General features: G+C 51.6%; 2 protein-coding genes across 5 annotated transcripts in view; one reads left to right on the forward strand and one right to left on the reverse strand.

The window, feature by feature from the left end:
* Nucleotides 1-21,032, forward strand: part of DENND3 (DENN domain containing 3) — a 61,641-nt gene extending 40,609 nt beyond the window's left edge. For 3 of the 4 annotated variants that reach the window (XM_023649021.2, XM_005613316.4, XM_070221926.1), the window contains 7 exons: nt 3,023-3,130; nt 6,303-6,442; nt 11,190-11,350; nt 12,866-12,999; nt 18,694-18,812; nt 18,886-19,023; nt 19,262-21,032. In XM_023649021.2, coding sequence (XP_023504789.1) covers nt 3,023-3,130; nt 6,303-6,442; nt 11,190-11,350; nt 12,866-12,999; nt 18,694-18,812; nt 18,886-19,023; nt 19,262-19,462 — 1,001 coding nt within the window. In that variant the 3' untranslated portion in view covers nt 19,463-21,032. The remainder of the gene's footprint in view (nt 1-3,022; nt 3,131-6,302; nt 6,443-11,189; nt 11,351-12,865; nt 13,000-18,693; nt 18,813-18,885; nt 19,024-19,261) is intronic. The other variant, XM_023649022.2, reaches the window with a different exon arrangement.
* Nucleotides 1-25,444, reverse strand: part of SLC45A4 (solute carrier family 45 member 4) — a 129,284-nt gene that overhangs the window by 3,392 nt on the left and 100,448 nt on the right. The gene's annotated exons all lie outside the window — the stretch shown is intronic.

Below are 25,444 nucleotides of genomic sequence, written 5' to 3' on the forward strand. Positions count from 1 at the left end.
TTTGTTTTTGCAAATCATACATTGTTCTGCATCTTTCCTTTTCTGACTGAACAGTATACCTTGGAGCTCTCTGCTTATCAGGTCACATTGAGGTACCTCCTAACCTTAATGTCTGGGTACTTTTTACTGGACGGTATTTGTTATGATTCCTAGTTGCCAACAACAAAATTTCCATTGGCCGCTTGAAGCCGAATAGAAATTTGTGGGAGGCTGTTGAGTGGCTCCTGGCACCCCCAGCAGGCGGGCACTCATGCACTGGGAGTGGCAGGAACCTCTGTGCACGGTCGGCCTTGTTGACTGGTGGGTTTCACCCCTGCCTGAGCAAGTGGAGGCCCCCAGATGTCCATATCTTTTTCATTTTCCTTGACTTGGTCAGTTTCCCCAACAGGGTCTCGTGTCTGTATATTTAAATCCGGCTCTCACATTCTGGAAGCCATACAGAGGTAGATGGTAGGCTCAGTTTTTGGGGGGAAGATTTTTCAAGTCTAGGAAATAGCAAATGGGTAAGAATAACTTTATGCCTCATTTTAGCTACTTCTATTTTGTTTTAGCTTTTAAGTAATCTAAAGCCACCTGCCTTTTGATTTACATAAAGAAGTGGAGAATACGGAGGACCCCTTACCCGCGTTAACCTCACTTCCCACCACGATGGGGTGATTGTTAATTCATGGTCACAGGGGAACACAGTAGGGATGTTGTGAAATGCCGTCTGCTTCTGTGTGCACGCACCGTCTTTAACAGCTTTACTGCGATGTAACTCTCATGCCGTACCAGTTAAGGTGTGGGTTTAGCGTATTCAGGGCTGTGCCGCCGTCAGCACAGTGGGTTTTAGAACAATTTTCATCACCCCAAAAAGAAGCCGGCTCCGCTCAGCAGCCTCCCCAGCCCCCAGGCGCCCTCCGGTCTGCCTTGTGTCTCTCACGGATTTTCCTGCTCTGGGCATTTCCTGGATAGACTCACACGTGTGTCCTCTGTGCCCGGCTTCTGTGTAGCGTGACGCTCAGGTTTGTCGTGGGGCAGGTTTCGGTTCCTCCTCCCTTCAGGGACGGGTGCGGTTCCGCGTGAGGAACGAGCAGTTTGCTTGTCCGCCCACCTGCTGTGAACGCGGCCTGTTCCCTCTTTCTGGCTGTTACGCACAGTGCCGCTGTGGACGTCCACGGACAAGTGTGTGTGTGGATGTGTTTTCATCGCAATGGGGTATAGAGCCCGGAGACTGGTTTGTAAAATGTTGTCCCAGGAGTAGGAAAAACAAACCTCAATTACGCGTTTATTCACCTCCATGCATTTTACTCTTTGCCATGTCTGTCACTAACTGTGAGATCCCTGATGCTTCCTGGTCCCAGAATCCCTCCCTCCGTGCCCCAGAATCCTTCTCTCCGTGTCCCAGAATCCTTCTCTCCATGCCCCAGAATCCCTCTCTCCGTGCCCCAGAATCCCTCTCTCTGTGCCCCAGAATCCCTCTCTCCGTGCCCCAGAATCCTTCTCTCCGTGCCCCAGAATCCCTCTCTCCGTGCCCCAGAATCCTTCTCTCCGTGCCCCAGAATTCTCTCCGTGCCCCAGAATCCCTCTCTCCGTGCCCCAGAATCCTCTCCATGCCCCAGAATCCCTCCCTCTGTGCCCCAGAATCCCTCTCTCCGTGCCCCAGAATCCCTCTCTCCGCTTCTCTTCGTGCCCCAGAATCCCTCCCTCCCGTGTCCCACAATCCCTCTCTGTGCTCCAAAATCCCTCTCTCTGTGCCCCAGAATCCTTCCCTCTGTGCCCCAGAATCCCTCTCTCCGTGCCCCAGAATCCCTCTCTCCGCTTCTCTTCGTGCCCCAGAATCCCTCCCTCCCGTGTCCCACAATCCCTCTCTGTGCTCCAAAATCCCTCTCTCTGTGCCCCAGAATCCTTCCCTCTGTGCCCCAGAATCCCTCTCTCCGTGCCCCAGGATCCTTCTCTTCGTGCCCCAGAATCCCTCCTTCCCGTGTCCCACAATCCCTGTCTCCGTGGCCCAGAATCCCTCTCTCCCACTGCAGTCAGGATGCTCCAGTCGCCACAATAGCTGCTGGAGTGCCTTGGAGGAGTTCCTGTCCACAGTCCTGGGACCGGACATTGATGGCTGGTTTTCTTCCCTTGCTTAGGGACGAAATCAAATAAACACTACACTTGAGCTGTTTATATCACTCCAAGCTCATGCCTAATCTTTGTCAAGAGTTTGTAGCAAAGCCTTCAGTCCTCTGTAAACAGCGTACACGGTCGCCGCGGTAGCACCCAACAAACGACAGCTCACTTAACTGTTGTCCACCTGGTTCCCTACGGCAAAGGGGACTTGTCTAAGCTCAGCGTCCCTGACCCCTTGCTCCATATCAAGAACCGTTTTCCTGTGTGTAAAACTCAGGCAGTAAAGGTACATCATCCTGGGCTTGAGTTAACAGCTTACGGCCAACTCACGACGGAAGGTCAAAACTTAAACTTTCCAAAGTTTTGTGCTCCATTCCTGGACGGGGGGGCATTTGGGAATGCGGGGAGATTTTGTAGTTGTGTGTGCACTGGGGGGTGCTCCGCATCTGCGGGGCGAGCCCAGGGATGCTGCTAAACACCCTGCAGTGCACAGGCCGGCCCCACGGCAGCCACAACTGCAGCCCAAGATGTGCATGGCGCCGAGGTTGAGAAGCTGCTCGTGGGAAGCTTTCCCCATGGGAAGGTTTGAAGGCTCCTCTTTGCGAGGTGATACGTAATGGTGGGGTGTGGAGAGCGGTCAGGTGATAGCGCTTGCCAGCTGAGAAGAGAGCCGTGTTGGAACAGAAGGCGGTGTGAGACATGGATGAATGCCACCCTCGCCAGCCATTTACACGATGCCAGCAAGAGCAAGGACGCCGGACACGCGTGGCTCCACTTCACTGTCTGGTTCAGAGAGAGCTTCATTTTCACAAATTATGAAGTTTTACCCCAAACTACCCTTCTAAAGAAAGCAGAGTGCGTGAGGCTGTTGGGAACGTGGTCCAGCTAGTCGGGTAGACTGATGCTGGTGTCTGCCTTTCAGTGCCCATGGCGGTTCCAAAGACGACCGCGGAAACGCTCAAGCACAAGATCAACCCCTCGGCGGGAGAGATCTTCCCGCAGGCCGTCGACGTCCTGTTGTACACTCCAGGTGAGGAAGCTCCTCCTGCGTGTTGCTGTGGCCTTTGCAGCGGTCTGGTAGGTGTGCGTCGGTGTTCAGGGGCAGCCCTGCGGCGGAGGCGTGATCCGGGGAGGCTGGGGACCAGGTGCTTTTCTACTTTTGGAGGCAAAACCCTGAGCGATGAAGTCAAAGTGTTGTGGCTGCTCCATAAGCGTGAGCTTGTGAAGGCCAGAGCCGGGGGGCCCACGAGAGGTTGAGGTGGGGGAGACACTTCACGTGAGTCCCGCTCCGCAGCCGCCATCCCATCCCCTCGTGCAGCAGTTCACGATCTGCACAGCGTGTGTGCTCGCCTTCTTTCCCTGGTGGTCATCTACTCGGACCCTGTTGTCACTGGGATAAAGGGCCTGCCTCTCAGGTTCTCGTCTTAGCAGCCGTGGACGTGTGTCCTCGGCCGATCTCATGTCTTACCAGATGGTCCTTTTTCGTTGGGGCGGGTGTCCAGTCTTCCCCCTGTGCAGAGGTTTCCTGGTTCCCCACAGGCTGCAGTAGGATGGTGAGAGGAGAAGGGAATTGGTGCTGCCACGGGTCTAAGTGTAAGCGGAGAGGGCCATTGGGTTACAGGTTTAAAACCGTCAAAAACGCGTCTGTTGAATTCTCACTCGTGAAGGATTGCAGCGGGAGGGTTTCTCCGAGGGTTTGTAGTGTTGGAAAACGGAGGAACTTAGTTCTAGGCAGAAAAGCACCTTGAAACCCAGTCGCTTTGTTTTCAGCTCGTCCATGTCTGAATAATGAGCAGTAAGCATCACCGCTGGGCTCCTGGTGTCTCCTTTGTGCTTCGTGGTGAGTGACTTCATGGAGCTAACGGTTCGCAACCGTGGAGCTTACGTTTCAGACGGGCAGGTTGAGGTCTGTGGCAAAGCAATTCCCCAGCAGGAGAGGAGAGTTTTCTCTTCACTGAGTGTCCGGAAGAGCCAGTAAAGCAAGAGATGGCATGTGAGAGAGAATAGAGTGCAGTCAGGCCTTGTCCTCTGGAGGCCCACCTGACTGATCCACTCAGGGCTCTGTGGACTTCGCCAGACACCACAGATAAGACAGTGTTCATCATGGCATCTGAATCAAGGAGTTTTTAAGTTTTTTTATTTTATTTTTTGAGGAAGATTGGCCCTGAGCTAACATCTGCTGTCAATCCTCCTCTTTTTGCTGAGGAAGACAGGCCCTGAGCTAACATCCATGCCCATCTTCCTCTACTTTATACGTGGGACGCCTACCACAGCATGGTGTGACAAGCGGTACCATGTGTGTACCCGGGATCTGAACCAGCAACCCCAGGCTGCCGAAGCGGAACGTGCGCACCTAACCACTGTGCCACCGGGCCATCCCCTAAATGAGTATTTTTAGATCGAAGTTAGTGTCCCTTAAATTAAAACTGGCTCGAGGGGCTGGCCCCGTGGCCGAGTGGTTAAGTTCACGCGCTCCGCTTCAGCGGCCCGGGGTTTCACCAGTCCTGATCCTAGCCGTGGACCTAGCACTGCTCGTCAGGCCACACTGAGGTGGTGTCCCACATGCCACAACTAGAAGGACCTACAACTAGAATATACAACTATGAACTGGGGGGCTTAGAGGAGAAGAAGAAAGGAGAAAAAAAAAAGAAGATTGGCAATAGATGTTAGCTCAGATGCCAATCTTTAAGGAAAAAAAAAAACTAAACTGGCTCAACTCTGGGCTTCCCGTCGTGCTGGGCTAGGTCATTCAGAGCAGCCAGCCCTCTGAGAACATCTAGGAGGGCCAGGCAAACTATAAGAAACAACCATGAAGAACAATGGGGCCCCTTTTCCTGTGGAGTGGCTGCTGATTCTGGAAGTAGTGACTGGAGCTGAGAGCTGAGCAGAGCTTTGGCTCGTCCTGCGGGGTCAGAGGGGCAAAAGCTGGAGTCAGGCCCGTCGAGGAGGGGAGTACGGTCCTCCCACTAGCTCTGGGCCGGGACTCCGGGCTTACCCGGGAGTGAAGGAACTAGCTCACAGACCCTGGAGCCCCGCTTCCAGCAGCTCAGTCTCCCAGGCCTGAGAGTGCATGTCAGAGGGGCGAGATCCCCCCCAGGGGGCCAGTGGACCAATGGAACGGACGCCCCAGAGAGACTGACAGTTACTCCTCCTCAATTTATGACAAAGGTGGTGTTACAGAGCAGGGGGTGGGGGAAGGACGTAAACGGTGTTGGGACATTGTGCATCTGTATGGAAAAGATGAAACCTGACCAACTGCACCTCAGATCACCACTCTGTCAGTTCCAAGGGGGCCGAAATCTAGATGTGAAGGGCAACAAGCAAACAAATAAAGAAAGCCCACAAACTTCTAGAAGATAATATAGGAGAATATGTTCATGACCTTAGGGTAAGGAAAGAAATTATATACAAAAAATACTAGGCATAGGGGAAAAGGTTGATGAATTTGACCACATTAAGGAGTTTAGAAAGACACTTTTGAGAGAGTGAAAATGGTAGTCCTGGCCTAGGAGAGAATATTTGCTACACAACAGAACCCACAGGAGCTCATGTCAAGGATATAAACAGAATGAATACAATTCAAGGAGAATAAGACAATTCAAAAATGGACGGGACATCAGTGCTTCACAACACAGCATGTCCACGTGGCTGATTAAAGCCGTCAGCCTCATTTGCAATTAGGGAACCTCAAATAAACCACAAAACCCAAAATCTTTATACCATTTGAGTGACCAAAGTGAAAAAGACTGCCAGCACCCATGCTGACGAGGATGTGGAGCAGGAGGAAGCCTGCCACGCTCCCGGCGGGAGGGGACCTTGTCAGGACACAGCGGGTCCTGCCCAGGCTCTCCAGCGACCCCCCTCCCCCTTCTGTCCTGCTGCCACCTGCCCCTGCTCCTTCTGTTTCCTCCACCTGAAACTCTGTCTCTGATGAATTCTCACGCGTCCTCCAGGTCCTGGCTCAGGGAAGCCACCCCGGCTGTGTGCCCTCCTGATTCTGTCTGCCTGGCTCTCTTGTCGGAGACAGCTCACTCACAGACTCTAAGCGGCGGTTCCGGTCGTGCTCACCTTTGTATCCTGGGCACCTAGCGTGGCACCAGGAGCTTGGCGGGTACCCAGTGGTACCTGAGTAGTGGCGTGAATCACCTGCTGATGCATCAAAGGGGTTTCCTTTAAGTGCTTTTGGGTTGCTTCCTTTTTAGGGCATCTTGATCCAGCAGAAAAAGTTGAAGATGCTCACCCCAAACTATGGTGCGCTCTGAACGAAGGCAAGGTGACCGTATTCGATGCCTCCTCTTGGACGATCTACCAGCACTGCTTTAAAGTGGGCACTTCTAAACTGGTGAGTAAGGCAAGCAGCAGGAAATGCGGATGCCTGTGACCGTGATTCTGAAAAACAAATGTGTCAGCCAGGACCCCGCAGTAGGACACACGTTATTCCACAGCATCACTCAATTCTTTTTTTTTTTTTTAATATTTTTTTTTCTGCTTTTTCTCCCCAAATCCCCCCAGTACGTAGTTGCACATCTTAGTTGTGGTCCTTCTAGTTGTGTCATGTGGGACGCAGCCTCAGCATGGCCTGATGAGCGGGGCCATGTCCGCGCCCAGGATCCGAACCGGTAAAACCCTGGGCTGCCGAAGCGGAGCGCGAGAACTTAACCATTTGGCCACGGGGCCGGCCCCTTAAATGCTCTCATTTAAATGAGCAGGTAATGACTGGAACCACAGCCCGCTCGGAAATCTAAAAGTGAGTTTCCCCATAATGTAAAGTGCAGTGCCGTATTCTCACGCTACTTTCCCAGTAATCTAAAGCAGATACTTGGAATTATTTTAACGTATTTGGGGCTGAAAATTAAGAATAACTTAAATCAAATTTGCATATTATAAACATCTTGTGGTTGAGAAACCTTAATTCTTTGAGCTTTTGGACTGATTACTTTTTTTAATTAAATAAAGTTTTATATTGGAATAGTTTTGGCTTTACAGAAAAGTTGCAAAGATGGTACAGGGAGTCAGTAGGCCCCGCCCCCACTTCTCCCCATTGCTGGCATCTTCGGTCACCCTGGTGACGCCTGTCACGATGACACTGGTGCATTGCTCTTAACTAAGCTCCACACGTTATTTGGATCCCACCGGTTTTTCTACTGACGTCCTCCTCTGTCCATGTGACATTTAGTCGTCATGTCCCTGCAGTCTGTTTGTCTGGGACAGTGTCTCAGACTTGGTGTTTCATGATCTGCACAGTCCTTGAGGTACCCTGTAGAATGTCCCCAATCTGGGTTTGCCTGATGCTCTCTCCTGACGAGACTGGGGTTGTGGGTTCTGGAAAGAACACTGAAGAGGCTAAGTGCCTTTCTCCTCACATCCTCTCAGACGTCCACGTGGCCTCATGGGTGAGGTGGACCCTGATCGCTGGTGGCTGGCATCTGCAGCTTCCCGCACTGTGGCGCCCGCTCCCCCGCCCCGTACCCTACTGTAGAAGTGAGTCGTTGAGTGCAGCCCGCCTGGGGAGCGGGCGGGAGTAGGCGTCGAGGTCCTGGAGGGGGAGGAATTCTCCTCTGAGAGAATCCGTCTCTTCTCCGTGCATTGGTTCACTGCTGCACCTGTTCCTGCTTCAGCCGCAGGCGCTCTTTCAGGTGGGCCCTGTGTCCCTTCCACATGCCTCATCCTCTTACTTGTTTTCGAGGCTGTCCTTATTTTCCGGCGTGACAAAAAGCTCCAGGCCCATCTCGTGTTTTCTCTGCCCCCAGAATCAGCCATTTCTCCCTGGAGCCCTGGTTCCTGAGACTGGAGGATGGTAGTTAGAACCCACATCTGGGAGAGGGCGGACTAGCGTTTAATCCAGCTTTCTTAAATGACAACGGCTGGTGTTTGTGTCAGGCCATACGGGTTTCGGACGTCTTTCTCGGAGCCCGATGAAGTTGGCGTTGTTGTCAGTGGCCTGACTTGCCCGGGCACACAGTGCTAAGTGGGAGCCACAGCGGGACCTGCTCCTCCTGAAAGGTGCTAGAGCTTCAGAGGCACCTGGTTCCAGGGAGGAGGCTGAGGCCGCGAACCTTTTCCTGCCAGCAGGTGGCAGCAGGTGGCACAGCAACAAGTGGGAGGTGGGGCCTTGATGGTCCACTGTCCCTGACTCTTCCCTCCCTGCCAGGCGGCCATGGCAGGTCCTGTCAAGCTGCGTCGAGCGGTTCTTTTAATTCCTGCCTCTAGATTAGAGAATCTGTAACAGCGTCTGAGAGTGTAACAAGTCAGGCTTTCTCCCAGGCCCAGATCATCGTACTCTTGGGAAGGTGGGTAGCTGAAATGTGCATTCGTGTAACATAGGTTGTTACGTTCCACGCCCGGTCAGGAGAGGGTATTACATAACCCCAGTCGATTATGCTGATCCATGCAAAACAGCCCTCACCCAAGAATCCACCGTCACGGTTTAGACCAACGGCCGTGAGTGCTACGCGGAGTCAGCTGCCTGCTTGTGGGCTTCTCCGGGCCACACACCACCCGCTGCAAAGAATGTCGTACATTCCACACGATGTATAAGTTACCCACGTGCACCAGGGCCCTAAAATGGACCACACCTGGAAGGGTTCACGCGAATGCTGGGGTCTCCAGGGGAGAAGCCATCAGCAGGTTTCTTTTGGACCAAAGAGGAGGTGTGGCTCCTCCCCTGGGGCTGCCTGTGAACTCAGTGACTCCAGGCCGTCGGTTATGATGCCATCCCACCTTTCAAAATACTCGCACATCTGCTGTCGGGGGGCTTCATCCTGTTCAAGACCCTCTGAGGGTGTGAAAGAAGCCACTGTCCCAAGGGGTCTTCCTAGGGAAATCCTCGTGCCCTACTCCTGTAACATGAATCAACCTTATTTTCCCCACGTTTAATGCGACGTTTAGATACCTAAGTGTTAGGCGTCACTTAGTATCAATTTCGATGGCCAGGTTCCATCATCTAAAACTAATGTGACACTGTGGCACAGTCTGTGCTTTCAAAGCTGCTGTGAAAGAGAGACTGTGAATTCAAACACACATCACTGAGGGGATGGGGATGGTTCCTAAGTGCCTGAATGGCAAACTTCGCACATTAGCAAGAAAATAAGTCGCTAAATCGTTTTCCCCCATAGTCAAATGATGAGCCTCAGATGATAAAGTAACAGGATCCAACAACAGACATTAGTCAAAATATTTACAAAAGACTAATAATGCCTTAGACCAAGCAAAAAAACAAGAAAGAGAAATTGAAGAGATAATTCTTATTCTAAATTTAATTTTTTTGTGTTGTCTTAGTTACAAGCATTTCAAAGCCTTTTTAAAAATAGAATAACTTAAGATCCTCGTTAAAATCAAAAGGCTGCATTCTGTAGCCGTCTCTCCTGCCCCCAATAGGCCAGGTAACGTTTAATGAAAGTGATAAGTTATCCCAATTATGTGCAAGGATCTTCCTACTGGTTTCACGGAGATGTTTTGTACCATTTAACAAGAAAGAAACGGATAATTATCTCAAGAAAATGCTACCTCCTCTGAAATTTGACATTCAAAGTAGTTTAAGATATCGTTGGGCCACTAAAGAAAGACATTTTACTAAAATTATACCAGTCCTCAGGTAGATGCTAAAAAGAAAGGATTTTTTTAAATGAATAATTAATTCTGAAATTAGCACGTTAACGTCTTTTTCTAAATTATGGGAATATTTATCAGTAAAATTAAAGCTATCAATTTTTGCAAGCTCTTTCTTCTGCCTTAAAGATAAGTACAGTTCAGCGCCACCGGCACCGATTACATCTGATGTTAGATGTAGCCTTACCCACCCCCAACGGGACATAACTTGCACTCTTTGAAATCTACTCGTATTTGAGAATCTGAGGCATCTGTTCGGTTACCAGTAAAGCGGGGCACATACCACGGGTGAAGACAGGAGAGACGATCATAAAATAGCCAGTGAGGCGCTGGCTGACCGTCGGCGCGACACGAGCTCAGGTGAGGACGACGTGGGGAGTGCCTCTCAGGTGCGACTGGATTGGCCAGTGTGCAGGCAGACACAGCTGGGTGTCACATGTTTGTGTGGCTTTTATCACTCTTTAGTGTTTTCATCCTTAATTTCTATTTCAAAAAGTCTAAAAATAACCCCTGGCTGTTGACTTTGCTGAGCGGGAAACCCCTCAAATGCAGTCTAGCTGCAGAGCGCTGGCATTTTTTTCACTGTCGACAGTCGGTCCCCATTATTTGCAGATCCCATGTCTGCAAACTCACCTACTTGCTAAAATTTATTTGTAATCCCCCAAAATACGGTGCTCTCCTGGTTATGCATAGCCACGAACGTGCACAGAGTGGGGGTAGAACGCAGGCTGCCCGACGTGCGTGTTCCCTGCTGAGGAACAAGGTGACACCTTCTTGTTGCAGCTTGTGCTGTGGATGAGGGTCCTTTTCATGGCCTATTCAGTGCCGCGTTCTCTGCACTTGTGTGGTTTTTATTGGTGATCCTGCTGTTTAAAATGGCCCTGGTGTGGAGCCGCGGTGCTGTCTAGTGTCCCTGAGGCTGCAACGTGCCCCACAGAGAAGACACGTGCCCGAAAAGCCTCGTCAGGCGGGAGTTACGGTGCGGCTGGCTGTGAGCTCGGTGAGAATGAATCAGCAGTGTATATAAAATAAGAGTCTGTAAACAGAGACACACACAAACAAGGTCACGTGCGGACGTGACAGAATGTGACCAGGGGCTAAGGATCCTGGCTGCAGGTCACGTGCGGACGTGACAGAATGTGACCAGGGGCTAAGGATCCTGGCTGCAGGTCACGTGCGGACGTGACAGAATGTGACCAGGGGCTAAGGATCCTGGCTGCAGGTCACGTGCGGACGTGACAGAATGTGACCAGGGGCTAAGGATCCTGGCTGCAGGTCACGTGCGGACGTGACAGAATGTGACCAGGGGCTAAGGATCCTGGCTGCAGGTCACGTGCGGACGTGACAGAATGTGACCAGGGGCTAAGGATCCTGGCTGCAGGTGCCCTCGCAGCAGCGGTTCAGCATTCGCTGGCTCAGTACTCAGTGAATCTACAGGCCGTGGGGTGACTGTTTCTGATGTCCTCTTGGCCTCCCGTTAGAACTGCATGGTGATGGCGGAGCAGAACCAGGTGTGGGTCGGCTCGGAGGACTCTGTCATCTACATCATCAACATCCACAGCATGTCGTGCAACAAGCAGCTCACCGATCACCGCTCCAGTGTCACGGATTTGGTTGTGCAGGACACAGCGGAGGCGCCCAGGTACGGCTGGGCCCTGCCAGGGGAAGGGACCCTTCAGCTCTTGGGTGGGTCGGGGCCCCTGGAGGGAGGGGTCACAGTCGCTGTGGGCGATCGCCTACAGGGGCCGGACCGGGCACGGAGAGTGAAGCGGGTCTGTAGGAGAAGTCAGGCGACATTCTCGTCTGTTTCGGGTCCTGGGTGCAGAGAAGGGCCCATGTCCGGGGTGGGTGTGGTGGTCAGTGGCAGCCGGCGCTCGGCCTTCCTTGGCTTGGCTTCCAGTGGTTTGCCCGCGATCCTTGGTTGTAGACGCAGCTCTCAAGTCGTCCGTCTTCACATGGCCTGCTCCCTGTGCGTGTGTGTCCACATTTCCCCTTCTTACAAGGACGCCGGTCAGGTTGCATCAGGGCCACCTGTTGATTTCCTTTTAACTTGAATACTTCCATAAAGGCCCTATTTGCACATCAAGTCCGAGGTACTGGGGGTTAGGACTTGAACATATCGTTGTGGGGGGACACAGCTCAGTGTTGACCTCATTCCCCCCCCCCGTCTATTGCACTAAGAACATCGGCTTCCTGAGGCAGGTGCCGCGTCTGCTCCGCTCTCTGCTGTGTGCCCCACGCCTAGAACAGGGCCAGCACGCAGCGGGTGCCCAGGGCAGACTTGAGAACCAGGAGGGGCCCCCGTTTCCCTCTGTGCAGGAAGCAGACGCTTAGTGAGTGTGCGAGAGGTGCCAGGTCACTCACTTGGTACAGGTGGCCATGGCTCCAAAGCTTTTCGGCTGCTTCTCTCTGTGCCACCCTCCCCCACCCCCTTGTCCCCTTAGTTTCAGGGGTGCCACTGGTTCCCAGCCAGGCCCAGGTCAGGGGGATATAAACTGAGCCCGACCAGGAAGTGGCGGGCCGTGGGCTGCACTGTCTAGAGCCCCACCCGTGAGCTGCCAGTCACCCACGCTGCGCAGGTGAGTGAGCTTGGAGAGCACGTGCGAGGGGTAGATTCAGTTAACGGCCACGTTACAGTTCTCTTCACCGACACCTAGCGGAGCCGGCAGCCTACAATGATGGGCGACAGCGGGCGTCCTCAGAAAGCCCCTTTCCTGGACGGCCTGGTGGTGCAGTGGTTGGGTTCTCACGTTCCGCTTTGGCAGCCTGGGGTTCGCTGGTTCGAATCCCGGGTGCAGACATGGCACCACTTGGCGGGCCAGGCTGTGGTAGGCATCCTGATTATGGAGTGGAGGAAGATGGGCACGGAGGTTGGCTCAGGGCCAGTCTTCCTCAGCAAGGAGAGGAGGATTGGCAGTAAATGTTATCTCAGGCCTAATCTTCCTCAAAAAAAATCAAAAAAATTTTTAAAAGGCCCATTCCTGCTGCGTCAGTGACATCTTAGCTAGGCCTTGTTCCACCACATTCGTAGTGTGTTTGCACGTCACTTACTGTCTACCGTGTGCATGCCTTCTCTAATGGTAATTTTGTTCTTTTCTGGATTAAAACGTCTACAATGTTGTCAGGGGCCAAAATTTGATATTCTTTACACCGCCAGGGAGGTGTACTCGTGCAGCGTGGATGGGACGGTCCTGGCATGGAATGTGAGCACGCTGCGGGTGACCAGCAGGTTCCAGCTGCCGAGCGGCGGGCTCTCGTCCATCAGACTGCACAATGGCCGCCTGTGGTGCTGTAAGTCCTGGGGGCCCCGCCGCCAGAACTGGAAGCTGGCCCCTGCTCTAGGACGAGGAAACCGAATGGGAGCTACCGGCCTCTTTCATGCTTTCCACATTTCCAACTTTTGTTTTAAAACTCTGGTTCCTTCTCTGTGCTCCCTGGCTCCCCACGTCCCTGCGTCCCTCTTGATTGTGCTGTTTCTCCAGGGCTCCCCTACGCCTCCCCGAGGCACCTGCCGCTTCTCCAAGTGCTGGCCTCTCTCCCGCTCTCCCCTTTGCTCTTGCTGTGTCCCACTCATGGTGAGAACGCAGCCTAGGTGCCCCCAGGAGTCGTCACTGCTCTTTCTGGAGCCCTTGGGGGCCCTGCCATTTGAGTGCAGGCCGGAGGGCACGCTTGTCAGGAGCGTGCCGTGTGCTCACCTCTGCCACTCGCAGCACAGACCCCAGGGCGGGGCTGTCTGTGGGACCGAGCTGGGCGTTTGTCTGGCGTCTGACTGGAAGGTGCAGCGGCTGTGCCCGGTGGCTTGTGTTCTGCATTGCTGAGCATCGCAGAGCACAGCTGTCTGCACTTTGAACTGTTCCCTGGCATATATACACCGGATAATATGGGTGAGGGTGTGAACACATTTTCTCTAATTCAAGCATGTGTTACGTGTGGTAAAATGCACAAACGTTGAGTGTACAGTTTGTTGTGTTTCGACAAAAGGATCCACCACATAACCACCCAACAGTCAAGACGCAGGGGACGTCCATCGCAGCTGCGTTCCTCGGTGCTCCTTCCAGGCAGCCCCCTCACAGGGGAACGGTGGTTCTGAGTTCTATCCCTGGATTTGTTTTGCTTGTTCCTGAACTTTCTATAAATGGGCTCTACAGCACGTGCTCTTCTTCTGTGGCTCTGTTCAGTCTACACAGGATTCTGAGGATTCATCCGTGGCCTTCCGAGTTCCCAGCTCCTGCATTTTATCGCTGAGCAGTACTGCACTGTATGAATTTACTACATTTATGCTAGTCTGGTTATCTTTTCTCTGGTGGGTTGAACTGGGTTAATGGTGTTGAACCATTTGAGAAACCGTCAGCCCCCTTCCAGAGCACTTGCTCCATCTTGCATTCCCAGCACAGCGCAGGAGGGTTCCGCTCCCCCTGCCTCCTCACCGGAGCTCCTCTGGCTTTGGTTGGAACCATGCTAGTGGCTAGCATGGGACCATGACGTGACGTGGCATCGCGTCGTGGCATTGATTGCGCTTCCCGAGGGCTGACGATGGGGAGCATCTTCCCATGTGCCTTTTGCCATTTCGGTATCTTCTTTGGAGAAGGCCTGTTCAGATCCTTTGCTCATCAGTCGATTCACTTTTAATGCTATGATGATATGGTTAGGAGTAAGTGTACTGTCGCCTTCTTTCTGTTCCGTTTTCCCATCTGTTCTTCGTTGTTTCTCCTCTCCTGCCTTCTTTTGGACTATTTTAATATTCGTTTTAACCTTCTTTGCTGTCTTGTTAGCGCTACATTCTTTGTTTTGCTGTTGAGTGGTTGCTCCGAGGATGGCAGTCTGCGGCCGGACCTCCTCGCAGTCTCTCTCAGGTGACGATCACACCACTTCCTGTTAACGTGAGCAGCTCAGAGCAGTCAACTTAATTCCACGTACCTCTTTCTGCCCCTTGTGCTGCTGTTAAATGCAGGATTTTATTTCTAGGATTGTGATAAACCTCATAATATATTTTTAAAGTTTTTGCTAAGTACTCCACAGTCTTTCAAAGAAAGTAAGAAAAGGTTTATTTTTGCCCATATATTGACCGTGTTTGGTGAGCTTCATTCCCTCTTCAAACTCAGGTTTCCATCTTGCATCATTTCCCCTTCACCTTAAGAATTTCCTGCAGTATTTCTTACGATCTGAGTCTGCTGAAAACAAATTCCAGGCTGACAGTTCTCATTTTCTCCCCACGCTTTAGCGATATCATTCCCCTGTCGTGTCTGTGTGTTCCTGACGAGCAGTCTGCCATCGTTCTTACGCTTCTGCTCAGTGAGCGCGCCCGGCTTCTGGAGCGGCGGGTCTTCTCTGGTTCCGTGAGCTGGACTACCGCGTGCTTGGTGGGAAGGGCTTGTGTTCATCTCGCTGGCAGTGCACTTTCATGAATTTGGGGGAAATGCTTAACCACCATCTCTTCCAATATTTCTTCTGCCCACTCTCGCTCTCCGTCTTCTCGGATTCTAGTTACATATATATGAGACCATTGGATGACGTCTTACAGGTCTCGGGCAGTGTAATAAGTTTTTCATTCCGCTTCTCTCTGTGCTTTGGTTGGCTAAGATCTGAGCCTTTCTTCTCCTGTGTCCTGTCTGCTGTTACACCTATCCCGCAAATTTTCACTTTAGTTCTAGAACTTCTATTTATTTTATTTTTTTGAAGAACTTCATTTGTCTGCTAAGTTCTTCATCGCTTCACCCTCCTCTCTGTATCTTCCCGTAAGGTTTGAAATGGATTTGTAATTGTTGGTCTGAAGTCCTCGTCTGCTGGATCCGGGCTCATCTCTGGGTTTGCTCCTGTTTACTCGTTCCGTCTTGATCTCTAGTCACGTCTTAACACTTCCTGTGTGTAGTAGCTTTCATTGCATCCTGGATATTGTCACTGACACACTGAGGAGGCTCTGGATCAGACCCTTCCTTATGGAGCATTAAGTGTAGTTCTAGAAGACCCTTAAATAACTGGCGAATCATCTTGATCCTGTGTGGAGGCTTGGTTTTAGGCTTCTCTGGGGTGAGTACATCTCAGTTTTGATCTTTGTCCTAGAGCATAACCCTCAGTGCTGGTGCGCAGTCTTTGTTCTCACAGCCAGGCCCTTCCAGGGTTTTGAGGGGATGCCCCAGGTGTCTACCGAGCCTTTCTAACTTGGGTGAGCCGCATGCTGAACTCGTCTCTCTGTAGCGCTGGGGAGCACTGAACTCTCCTCCCAGGTCTTGAATGTTCCAGTTCCACTTTCTGTTGTCTATACACAGTTTAGGAGTCAGCCAAGGACTTGAGAATTTATACATATATTTTGGGGCTCCCTCATTCTGGGGATATCCCCCATTTCCAGCCACACCGGCAGCCCCACACCATTACCGTCAGCCAGGTTGGACTGCTGCATACTGCGAGAACTTTATTCCTCAGGGAACCTGGGGACCTGTGCACCTCGCTGACTTGGTTTCTTTTCACCCAAGGATTGTATCCCTCAGCTTTGGCTGACCTCCAGCCGTGTGTGTGTGTGTCCACCCGTGGATGCATTTCGGACTAACAGAGCTGACGAACCTTGGCTGAGAGGTGTCTGTTAGATGCAGTGAGGGAGCTAACAGGTGAGAATGAGGATGGGCAGCTTGGCCTGAAGGACGGAATCTCGTTTATGCTCTAAGTTAACTGAATACAGTAAGTGGTTTTCTATTTCACAACATTGAGAAAAGTACAAGAAGAAAGTAGTTTCTTTGGGTGAAAGAGGACATTTGCCTGTGAAGTGTTGTTCGAAGTCTTCATCTAATCAAGGACAACAAGCTGAAGGCTCGGTCACTCAGACGTCATCCGTTCAGACGTGGAGATCACACCAGTGTCTTTGCTCGTCCAGGCGTCTGTGGGCACCAGGGCAGAGCCTGGAAGAGTGTGGGGCAGACGGGCCAGCTCCGCTCAGTCCTCCCAAGGCCCCAGCAAGGGGAACCTGGGGAGCCTGACTTTCCAGTCACACTATTTCAGACCCGCTTAGTTGTCCCCTAAGTCTGGACGGGAAGCTACCCTCGCTGCAGGCACCCCAAGCCTGAGTGCCCCTCAGAAGGACGTGTGCTTGGGTCGTTTCCTGGGAGGGAGGTGGACGTGCGTTCCCTGTGCCCTGTGGTCGGAGGTTTGCATCTGTGAGGTTGCTGGTGCCCCCTGGCTCAGGCCATGGCCTTCGTGTGCATTCGGGTTCAAATCCAGGCTTTGTCACTGGATGGTTGGTCAGTTTGGGCAGGTCCCTCATGCTCTTAGAGTCTGTTTCTTCATTTGAAAAGTGAGGTGGAAACAGCGCCCTTCCCCCATGAGAGCCCACCAACAGCTAAGAGATGCCAGAGGCAAAAGCCCTGTCGGCCTCGAAATGTGACGAGTGGGGGGCTGGTGACAGTGACCCCAGAGAGCAGCCCTGATGGCGTGGGCGCCGAGCCCCTGTACGCTGACCTGACTGGTGAGAAGGGCTACAGAAGAACAAGTCATGAAGGGGGATGAGCAGTGGAGCGGCCGAGGGGGTCTCCCGTGGGGAGCTTCTCCCGGACAAAGCCCCCCCAGATGCTTCTCCCTCCTACCGCCCCACGGCAGGGGCCCCAGGAGCCCCTTCCCTTTCTGCACCTAGCCCGCCTCGGGGACAGCGATCGCTCGGCCACATCCCCGCCCCCACCCGCTGCTCCGTGTGCAGCAGGCTCCCCCAGATGTTTGCCCCTCCCACTTCAGTGTGTGAACTGCTCCCCTCCGCCAGCCAGGCCCCTGCAGTGTTGGCGCAGGTCAGCGACTTATCCAGAGCCTGGAGCGGTTTGAGAGCTGCTGGTCGGCACCGACAAGGGGCCCCTGTGGGCGAGGAGACCGCTGAGGGCCCCAGGGTGGCAGAAGCACCTCTCCAGAGGGCTCCCTGCCAGCCCAGGCATTCCTAACAAGCAGCAGCATCCAGAAGGGCCTGTTAATGAGTCCAAGTGGATAATGGCCTGTCTGAATAAAAGGCCTCCCATAGGAGGCTCGTTTCTGCATGTTAGGTCTCAGGGAAAACCACGTTTAGCCGGGCTCAGAAGCAGGAAAAGAGCTGTGGTGGTGGGCTTTCGCTTTCCACGACTGCAAACTGAGCCAGGCTTCCGAGGCCTCGGGGCCCCTTCTCCGTCCAGGCCGGGTGCCAGAGGGGGACCTGCAGTTGGCTCAGCTGCGCCAGGAAGCTGAGCAGCATGGGGGCGCGCCCCTTCTGCCTCGCAGGCTGGAGTTCCTTGGGCGGCTTGGCTGTGGCTGGCCCCGCCCTCCTCATCCAAAGGCTCCCCGAGGGCAGGCTGTGTCTTCCCGTCCCATCTCTGCGGTGCTGGCACAGCGGCTTTAGCACATGGGGGCAGGGTACATGTGATAAAACCTAAGAAAGGACAGCCTTGCAGCTCGGCCGCCACTCCTTGAAGACGACGCTCCATCCCCTGTGCAGCTGATTTCACATCCTCTCTGCAGCCCTCATCCTGATGACCCGGGGCTCTCATGTCACGGACACTCTGGGTTTGCAGAAGGACATTGTGCTTCAGTGACTCACGGAAATAGACGGACAGAAGCGCGAAGACACAGATGTGCTCCGGAGGCAGGGCCCTGTTCCGTGACTCTCAGAATGGCCAGCACGGTGAGGGCTGCCTGCGGCCTCAAGGGAGAGGAGACCGACGATGACGTGGCAGGAGAGCCTGGAGCTGCTACGGCTCCTCGCCGGGTTCCCGAAGCCTCGGGAGAGGGCACTGGATCTGGCCGTTTCCTCCTCCGTCAAGACAGGGCCGCCGGCCTGGAGGGTCGCTGCGAGGGGGAGCGTTGGTGACAAAACGCGCAAGTGCCTGGGCTGTGCAGGAGCCGCCGCTGGCACCGCGTGGCAGCACAGTTACGAGTGCGGCTCCGCTCAGAAGATGTGGGGGGAGCCAGCGACCTTTGCAGCTGTTCTTTCTCAGCTTCAGACTCGCCCTGCTGTCCCTCACTCTCGCTCTGTCCCCCCCGCAGGCACCGGGAACAGTATCGTGGTTGTGTCAGTGAATGGATTTCCCCGCCAAGAACTGAAGATCGACGAGAACTTAGGAGGGATAAGCACCTCCTTCCTTGGCTTCCAGCTCATGCCCGAGGTACCCAGCAGTGTATGTGTGCCGCGTGTGCAGCGCTGGCCTGCCACCGCCCACACTGTGGTTTCTGTCTCAGCAGGAGCAGCTCTGGGCGGCGTGTGCCGGATACGACGACATCTACATCTGGAGCCTGAAGGACCTGGCCGCGTCCCCGGAGAGGGTTCCCCTTCAGGACTGCTCCGAGATCAACTGCATGATCAGGGTGAAGAAGCAGGTAAGGCGGGGCTGCGCCCCCTCGAAGAGCACCCTGCCAGGCCCTGCCCTGGCCTGGCCTTGTCCACTCGAGCCTCAGTTGCCTGGGCCTGCCGGCAGAGGCCCTGTCTGGGGAGGATGTGGATTTGGGGTGCACCCTTCCACCCAGTGTGCTGAGTACAGCACTGTGCCCTCATGAGGGGTCTCCTTTCCCTGGCCGGGCCACGTGTGGCTGATGCCCCTCCATTTCTTCTTGGCAGATCTGGGTGGGCGGCACGGGGCTGTCACAGGGGAAATCCAAAGGGAAGATCTACGTGATTGACGTCGAGAGGAAGACGGTGGAAAAGGAGCTGGTGGCCCACACAGACACAGTGAAGACTCTGTGCTCGGCCGAGGACAGATACGTGCTGAGCGGGTCGGGCAGGGAGGAAGGCAAGATCGCCATCTGGAAGGTCGAATAAACGTGGGTGAATGTGCGGAGTGGAGCTGTGCTCTGTGAGTGAGAACCGTGTGCCCTTGGCTGGCTTTCTGGAGCTTTCCCAGAGAAGGCAGGCACCGGAGCCAGTCTGGGCCCCGGGAGGCGGGGTGTGTCCCCTGCAGGTGCCTGTTGTCTCTCTGCCTCAGTTAGGAGACCAAGGACAACGTGCTTTCTTTCTTGGACCTTCCTAATTGAACGGTACCCACAGCGTTTCAGGCTGGGGTGCTGAGTTCTCAGGCAGGCAGCTGGATCACCTTGGGATAAGCTCTGCTGAGAAGTTACCCTGTGTGTTGTCTAGAAAGTTCCAGAATCCACAACCAGGGGCCAGCTACAAGCAATTTAACCAAATCAGGGTGACCTGCAGACCTCGTGCCCCTGGTTTTGCCTCTCCTCTGCTTCATTCATCCGACAAATACTGCTTAACCGGCTTTACAGGAGCCCTTACTGCCTCGCACTGACTTCTTGTTTCCAGCAAAGCTCACGAGGAGGGCATTTTAAAATGACCACTCTGTGGCGGAACAGGTTTGTGCTGCCTTTGCCATCCCCCATCAGAGCAGGTGACCAAAGTCTGCCCAGGGCGGGGGCAACTCTTGACCTAAGACTGTCTGGACAAGGGTTGGGCCAGCTGAGGCAAGCTCTGTGTTTTTCCTTTTCCTTTTCTTTTCAATGCAAAATTTTTATAATGAAGAAACCTAGAGAGACTTTCTTCTACCAAAGGTCACAGACAAAAAGTTCCATCGTATGTAGTTTTCCAGTAAAGTTGCTGCCGCCTAAACTTCCTTACCAGATATTAACGTACGTTTCCACTCCGTTTGCCTGTGTGTACACCACACGTGGCTCTGTGGATGGTGCTTTATAATTTAACTGAAGATGATCTCATTAGCTATAAGTAACTAAATATTTGCAAAAAAAGCCTTTTGCACATTTTTACTCTAATATTGGGATATCATTCCTTAAATGTCCAGCAAGGGAGGTTTTGGCATGGATGCTGGACCCGGAGGGAGCGTCCACCTGCCAGCACCGTGGGAGGGCCTGCGCTGTGCCCCGGGGACCCCTCATGAGCTCAGCTGCAGAGGGGCTGCTGCACCCTTGGCCCTGGGCTTTTAGGACTCAGTTGGATGGCGCACGAGCCCTCGTGCCCCCGAGAGGTCTCTGAGGGTGTCTGTCAGCCCCCCAGAGCAGAGCCAAGCTTCAGAAGCATCTGTGGTGTCTCAGAATGAAAGTTTTGGCCAGGTCTGTGGCTCAGTCTACAGGACCCGAATGTTCTGGAAGGTCCAGATTGTGGAACGACGTTTTGGGGCATTCTGGGAATGTGGTGCAGAGAACAGCTAGGTGGACTAGCTCCCCGACAGTCGGTGCTTCTCGAGGGTGTGTTCCCCCGACTCCTAGAAGGAAGCAGCCAGCAGCAAAGCGCAGAGGGGGGAATTCTGCTTTTGTAAACACGTGCAAAGTTACAGTAAAAGCCAGTCAGAAGTACACATAAGTTATTTAATCCAGTCCACATGTAACCAGGTATTTTCACCTTGTCGATAATAAATTCTTTTGTTAATAAACACTGCTATCCAATTTCCTTACTTTATCCAACATTAACTAGTGGGAGCGATCTTTAAAATAATACAGGACCATTTGGGATTTGCTCTGAACTCATTCTAAGCTCCCATCAAGTTATTTTAATGCAAACTTTTCATTTCCTTTATTCTTGGTGATAATTCCTAAGATCGTATTGGACAGTGATTGCATTTAAAACAACCGGCGCAGAAAAACCAGCAGCTTTTAGGAAATGGTCATTTATATGAAAGAGAAAACAGGTTACAGTGGCGTTAACGGGGATAAATGGGCTGGGGTGGGGGGTTCTGTGTTTATGTAAATAGACTCTTGGTGGGCTGGGGGGGGCCTGTTAAATGAAAAGGGCACTTTTATGCCTTCTCTGTTTCCTCTGAACTTTGGAGAGATTCCACGATGAATGATTTGTTGTGGGAAAGCCCAAAATGAGCCGGAATTCATTAACCACGGGACGCCTTCCCTGCCTTGGCTTTAGAAACCCGAATTAAACTGGTACCAAAAAGTCTTCCCCTTGAACTAGAAGCCAGTCTACGTTCATCCAGTTCCAGCTCTCCGGCCGTATTTCAGACAATAGAAGAGCAAGCTTGCTTTGGGGGCTGGCCCTGCTCCCACAACGCCAGTCCAAAGCTTGCCCCGCTCCCCGCATTGCTGCAGAAGTTGTAAAGATGATCACATGACGACATTTTTATGGTTTATCTCAGAAGATGTGAATGCGTCGGCTGCTTCCTGGTGACAGCCTTGGAATTGGATGTGATTATAACATCTGAATTAAAAATGCATGACTTTTGTCCGTTTCTAGAAGATTCCTTAGGAAGATGAAGTGGCGCTTTCTCCACATAGCCAGGGAGGGGCATGGTTGGAAAGCCAGGCAGAGCTGCCCCGCTGTCTCTTCTGCCTGCAGATGTTTGTGTTTTTGCAGCAGTGCCGAGGGATCCCGGGAGCCGGGAGTGAGGCAGAGGCCCGTGGACCCTCGAGAGCTGCTTTCTCTGGCCCAGGCTGCTGCTCGGCTGCAGCGCGACCTTGAGCGAGCATGGGACTCCGGGGCCTGATTGGGCCTAGCTGGGACCTGGTCACGTGACCCGACTCCCTGTGAAATGGAGATGGTTCCTTCTGACTGGGCTGGTTTGGAGACTGAGAAGGGCACTCCACTGCGAGGCCTGGGAGCAGCTGAGAGAATATTCTATCCTGGTCTGCTTGCTGGGCTCTTGTGAAAATACTAAGAAAGAGCAAATATAAAAGCGATAGGTACTATGACAGGTGAACAGGGGCCTCAGAAAGACTCGTCCGTGTCCCAACCCTCAGAACCCATGAATGTGACCTTATTCGGAAAAAAGATCTTTGCAGATACAATTCAGTTAAAGATCGCAAGATGAGATCATCCTGGATTAGGTGGGCCCTAAACCCAATGACAGGTGTTCTTAGGAGAGGAGAAGACACAGAGATGGACACTATGTGTCACCTGCCAGAGACGCACTTTAAATCTGGAACTACAAATGAGGGAAGAGTAAAGGATGAAAAAAGCATACCAAGCAAATAATAAGCATGAGAAGCTGGGCTGGCTATTACTACCAGACACAACAGGCCTCACTTCAAGGTGCGCTACAAGGAGCACGCCGGGATATGCATAATGATAGAAAGGTGGTGCATCAAGAAGACATCATAATCTGCATGTATGTGCACTTAGCAATTTAGAGATCTGAGATACATGAAGCAAACGTGGTAGAACTACAGGAGAAAACAGACAAATCCACGCTCAGGGTGGAGATTTTAACACCCTTCTCTCACATGCTAAAAGAACATGTAAACAAAAAATTATCAAGGATAGAAGACTCCACACTGCCAGCCAATGCGACCTGCCATCCCCGCACACTGTACCCAGCAGTGCACTGTCCTTCCTCTCCAGTGCACACGGAGCGTTCACCAACGGGACCGTGGGCTGGACCATAAAATAAGTCTGAGAAGATTTAAATCATAGAGAATGTGTTCTCAGAACACACCAAAGTTAAATTAGAAATCAACAGCAATAATTACCTAAAAAATCCCCCAATTAAAATTGTGTTGGAAATTAATATACTTCCAATTAACCTATGGGTCAAAGAAAAAAAATCACAAAGGTAATTCGAAAATATTTCAAACTGAATGATAGTGAAAACAATATATCAAGATCTGTGGGATGCAGCAAAAGCAGTGCTTAGACGTAGAATAGCTTTAAATTAGAAGAAAAGTTTAAAATCAATAAATTTCCATCGTAAGAATATAGAAAAATGAAAGCATATTTAAGCCAAAATAAGTAAAGGAAAGAAATAATAAAGCCCAAAAATGACGGAAATGGAAAACAGAATCAACAAAGCCAAAAATTGGTTCTTGAAAGTAATGGGTCAACTCTAGCAAGACTGATCAAGAAAAGAAAGCAAACACAAGTGACCAATATCAGGAATGAAAGAGAGGATAAAATCCTACAGACATCAAAAAAATATAGACATCAAAAGGATATCACAAACAACTTTACAGCAATAAATATGACAGCTTAGATGAAATGTACAAATTTCCTGAAAACAACTTTATGAAACCAGTGCAAGAAGAAACAGAAATGACTAGTCCTGTATCTATTAAGGAAATTGACTTTAGTCAAATCCTTCCCACAAAGAAAGTTCTAGGCCCAGTTGATTTCATTAGTGAATTCTAACAAACTCTTAAGGATGGACTAATAGAGTAATATTAATAATAATTCCACAGAAACTCAGGAGAACACTTCCCAGCTCGTTCTAGGAGATCAGCATGACCCTGCACTAAAATCTGACAAAAGCATTACAGGAAAATGAAATCACAGATCAGTTGCACTCATGAACACAGATGCAAAATTCCTGAACAAAATATTAGCAGCTTGAATCCAGCAGTATTTTAAAACAGTAATACAGCATGACCAAGTGGGGCTTGTTCCAGGAATGCGAGGCGACTCCAGCATTTGGAAGGCCATCTGAGTGATTCGGCACGTTAACAGAATAAAAGAGAGGGGCCACAATGACCATCTCAACAGACGCAGAAGGAAATCTGACAAAATAATATACTCATGCTAACAATCTCAGCAAACTGAGAAGAGAAGGGGACTTCCTCGAACTGGTAAAGAGCATCCACAAGAAGCCTGCAGTGGACACTGTACTTGATGGTCAGAGTCTGATGGCTTTCCCTCCAAGAGAGGGACCACAGGACGTTCACTGCCACCCTCCTGTTCCACACTGTCCTGGAGGTTCTGCTCACAGCAACCAGACGGACAAAGAGAAGACTGGACGGGAAGGGGCAAGACTATCTTTATTCACAGACAGCATGGCTGTTTACATAAATCCCAAAGAATCTATTTTGTTAAAACTTACCAGAATAAGCAAATTTAGCAAGTCATGGAATACAAGGTCAGCATACAATAATCACGCATTTCTGTATTCTAACAGTCACGGGGAAATGTAAAACACCACTTATACCAGCATGAAAAACACATGAATGGGAACGAGTTTAGTGAAGATGTACAAGGCCTGCACCCTGCAAGCTCACGGGCACTGCCGGGGTTGCGAGAAGACCCAGACAAGATAAGCCATGTTCACGGGTTGGAAGATTAAATATTACAAACACGTTTGTTCTCTCCAAGTCAACCCAACAGATTCAACTTAATCCCATCCAAATCCCAACATGAGTTTTTAAAAAATATATTGACAGGGCCTGCCCGGTGGCGCAGCAGTTAAGTGCGCGCGTTCCGCTTTGGCGGCCCAGGGTTCGCCGGTTCGGATCCTGCATGTGGACATGGCACCGCTTGGCAAGCCATGTTGTGGCAGGCGTCCCACACATAAAGTAGAGGAAGATGGGCACGGATGTTAGCTCAGGGCCTGTCTTCCTCAGCAAAAAGAGGAGGATTGGCAGCAGATGTTAGCTCAGGGCTAATCTTCCTCAAAAAAAAAAAAAACCTGTTGACAATTTGATTTTCTATACATATGGAAATGCAAAGTAGAATAGTTAAGATAACCTTTAAAAACGAGGTCAAAGCTGGAGGACTCACTATGTGATAGAAGCTTTAGCAAAAAGCTACAGTAATCAAGACTGTAAGAGTGTGGGATTTGGCAAAAGGATAGATAAATAGATCAATGGAACAGAATGCTGGGTCTAGACACATAAGTGTACAGGCAGTTGATATTCAGCAGAAATTCCAGGACAATTCAATAAGGAAAGTCTTCAATGAAAGTGCTGCAACAGCTGGAGAACGTACGGCAAAGAGAAGCAGCTCCACCCGCTCTCCCTACAGAAAATGTGACTCAAGCTGGTTCACCTGAATGTAAAGTTCTACGTTCTAGAAACTTCCAGAAAGCATGGGAGAATATCTTTGTGACTCTGTATAGACAAAGGATTTTTTTAGAGG

Source organism: Equus caballus, chromosome 9 (assembly GCF_041296265.1).
Source record: "Equus caballus isolate H_3958 breed thoroughbred chromosome 9, TB-T2T, whole genome shotgun sequence".
Lineage (NCBI taxonomy): Eukaryota > Metazoa > Chordata > Mammalia > Perissodactyla > Equidae > Equus > Equus caballus.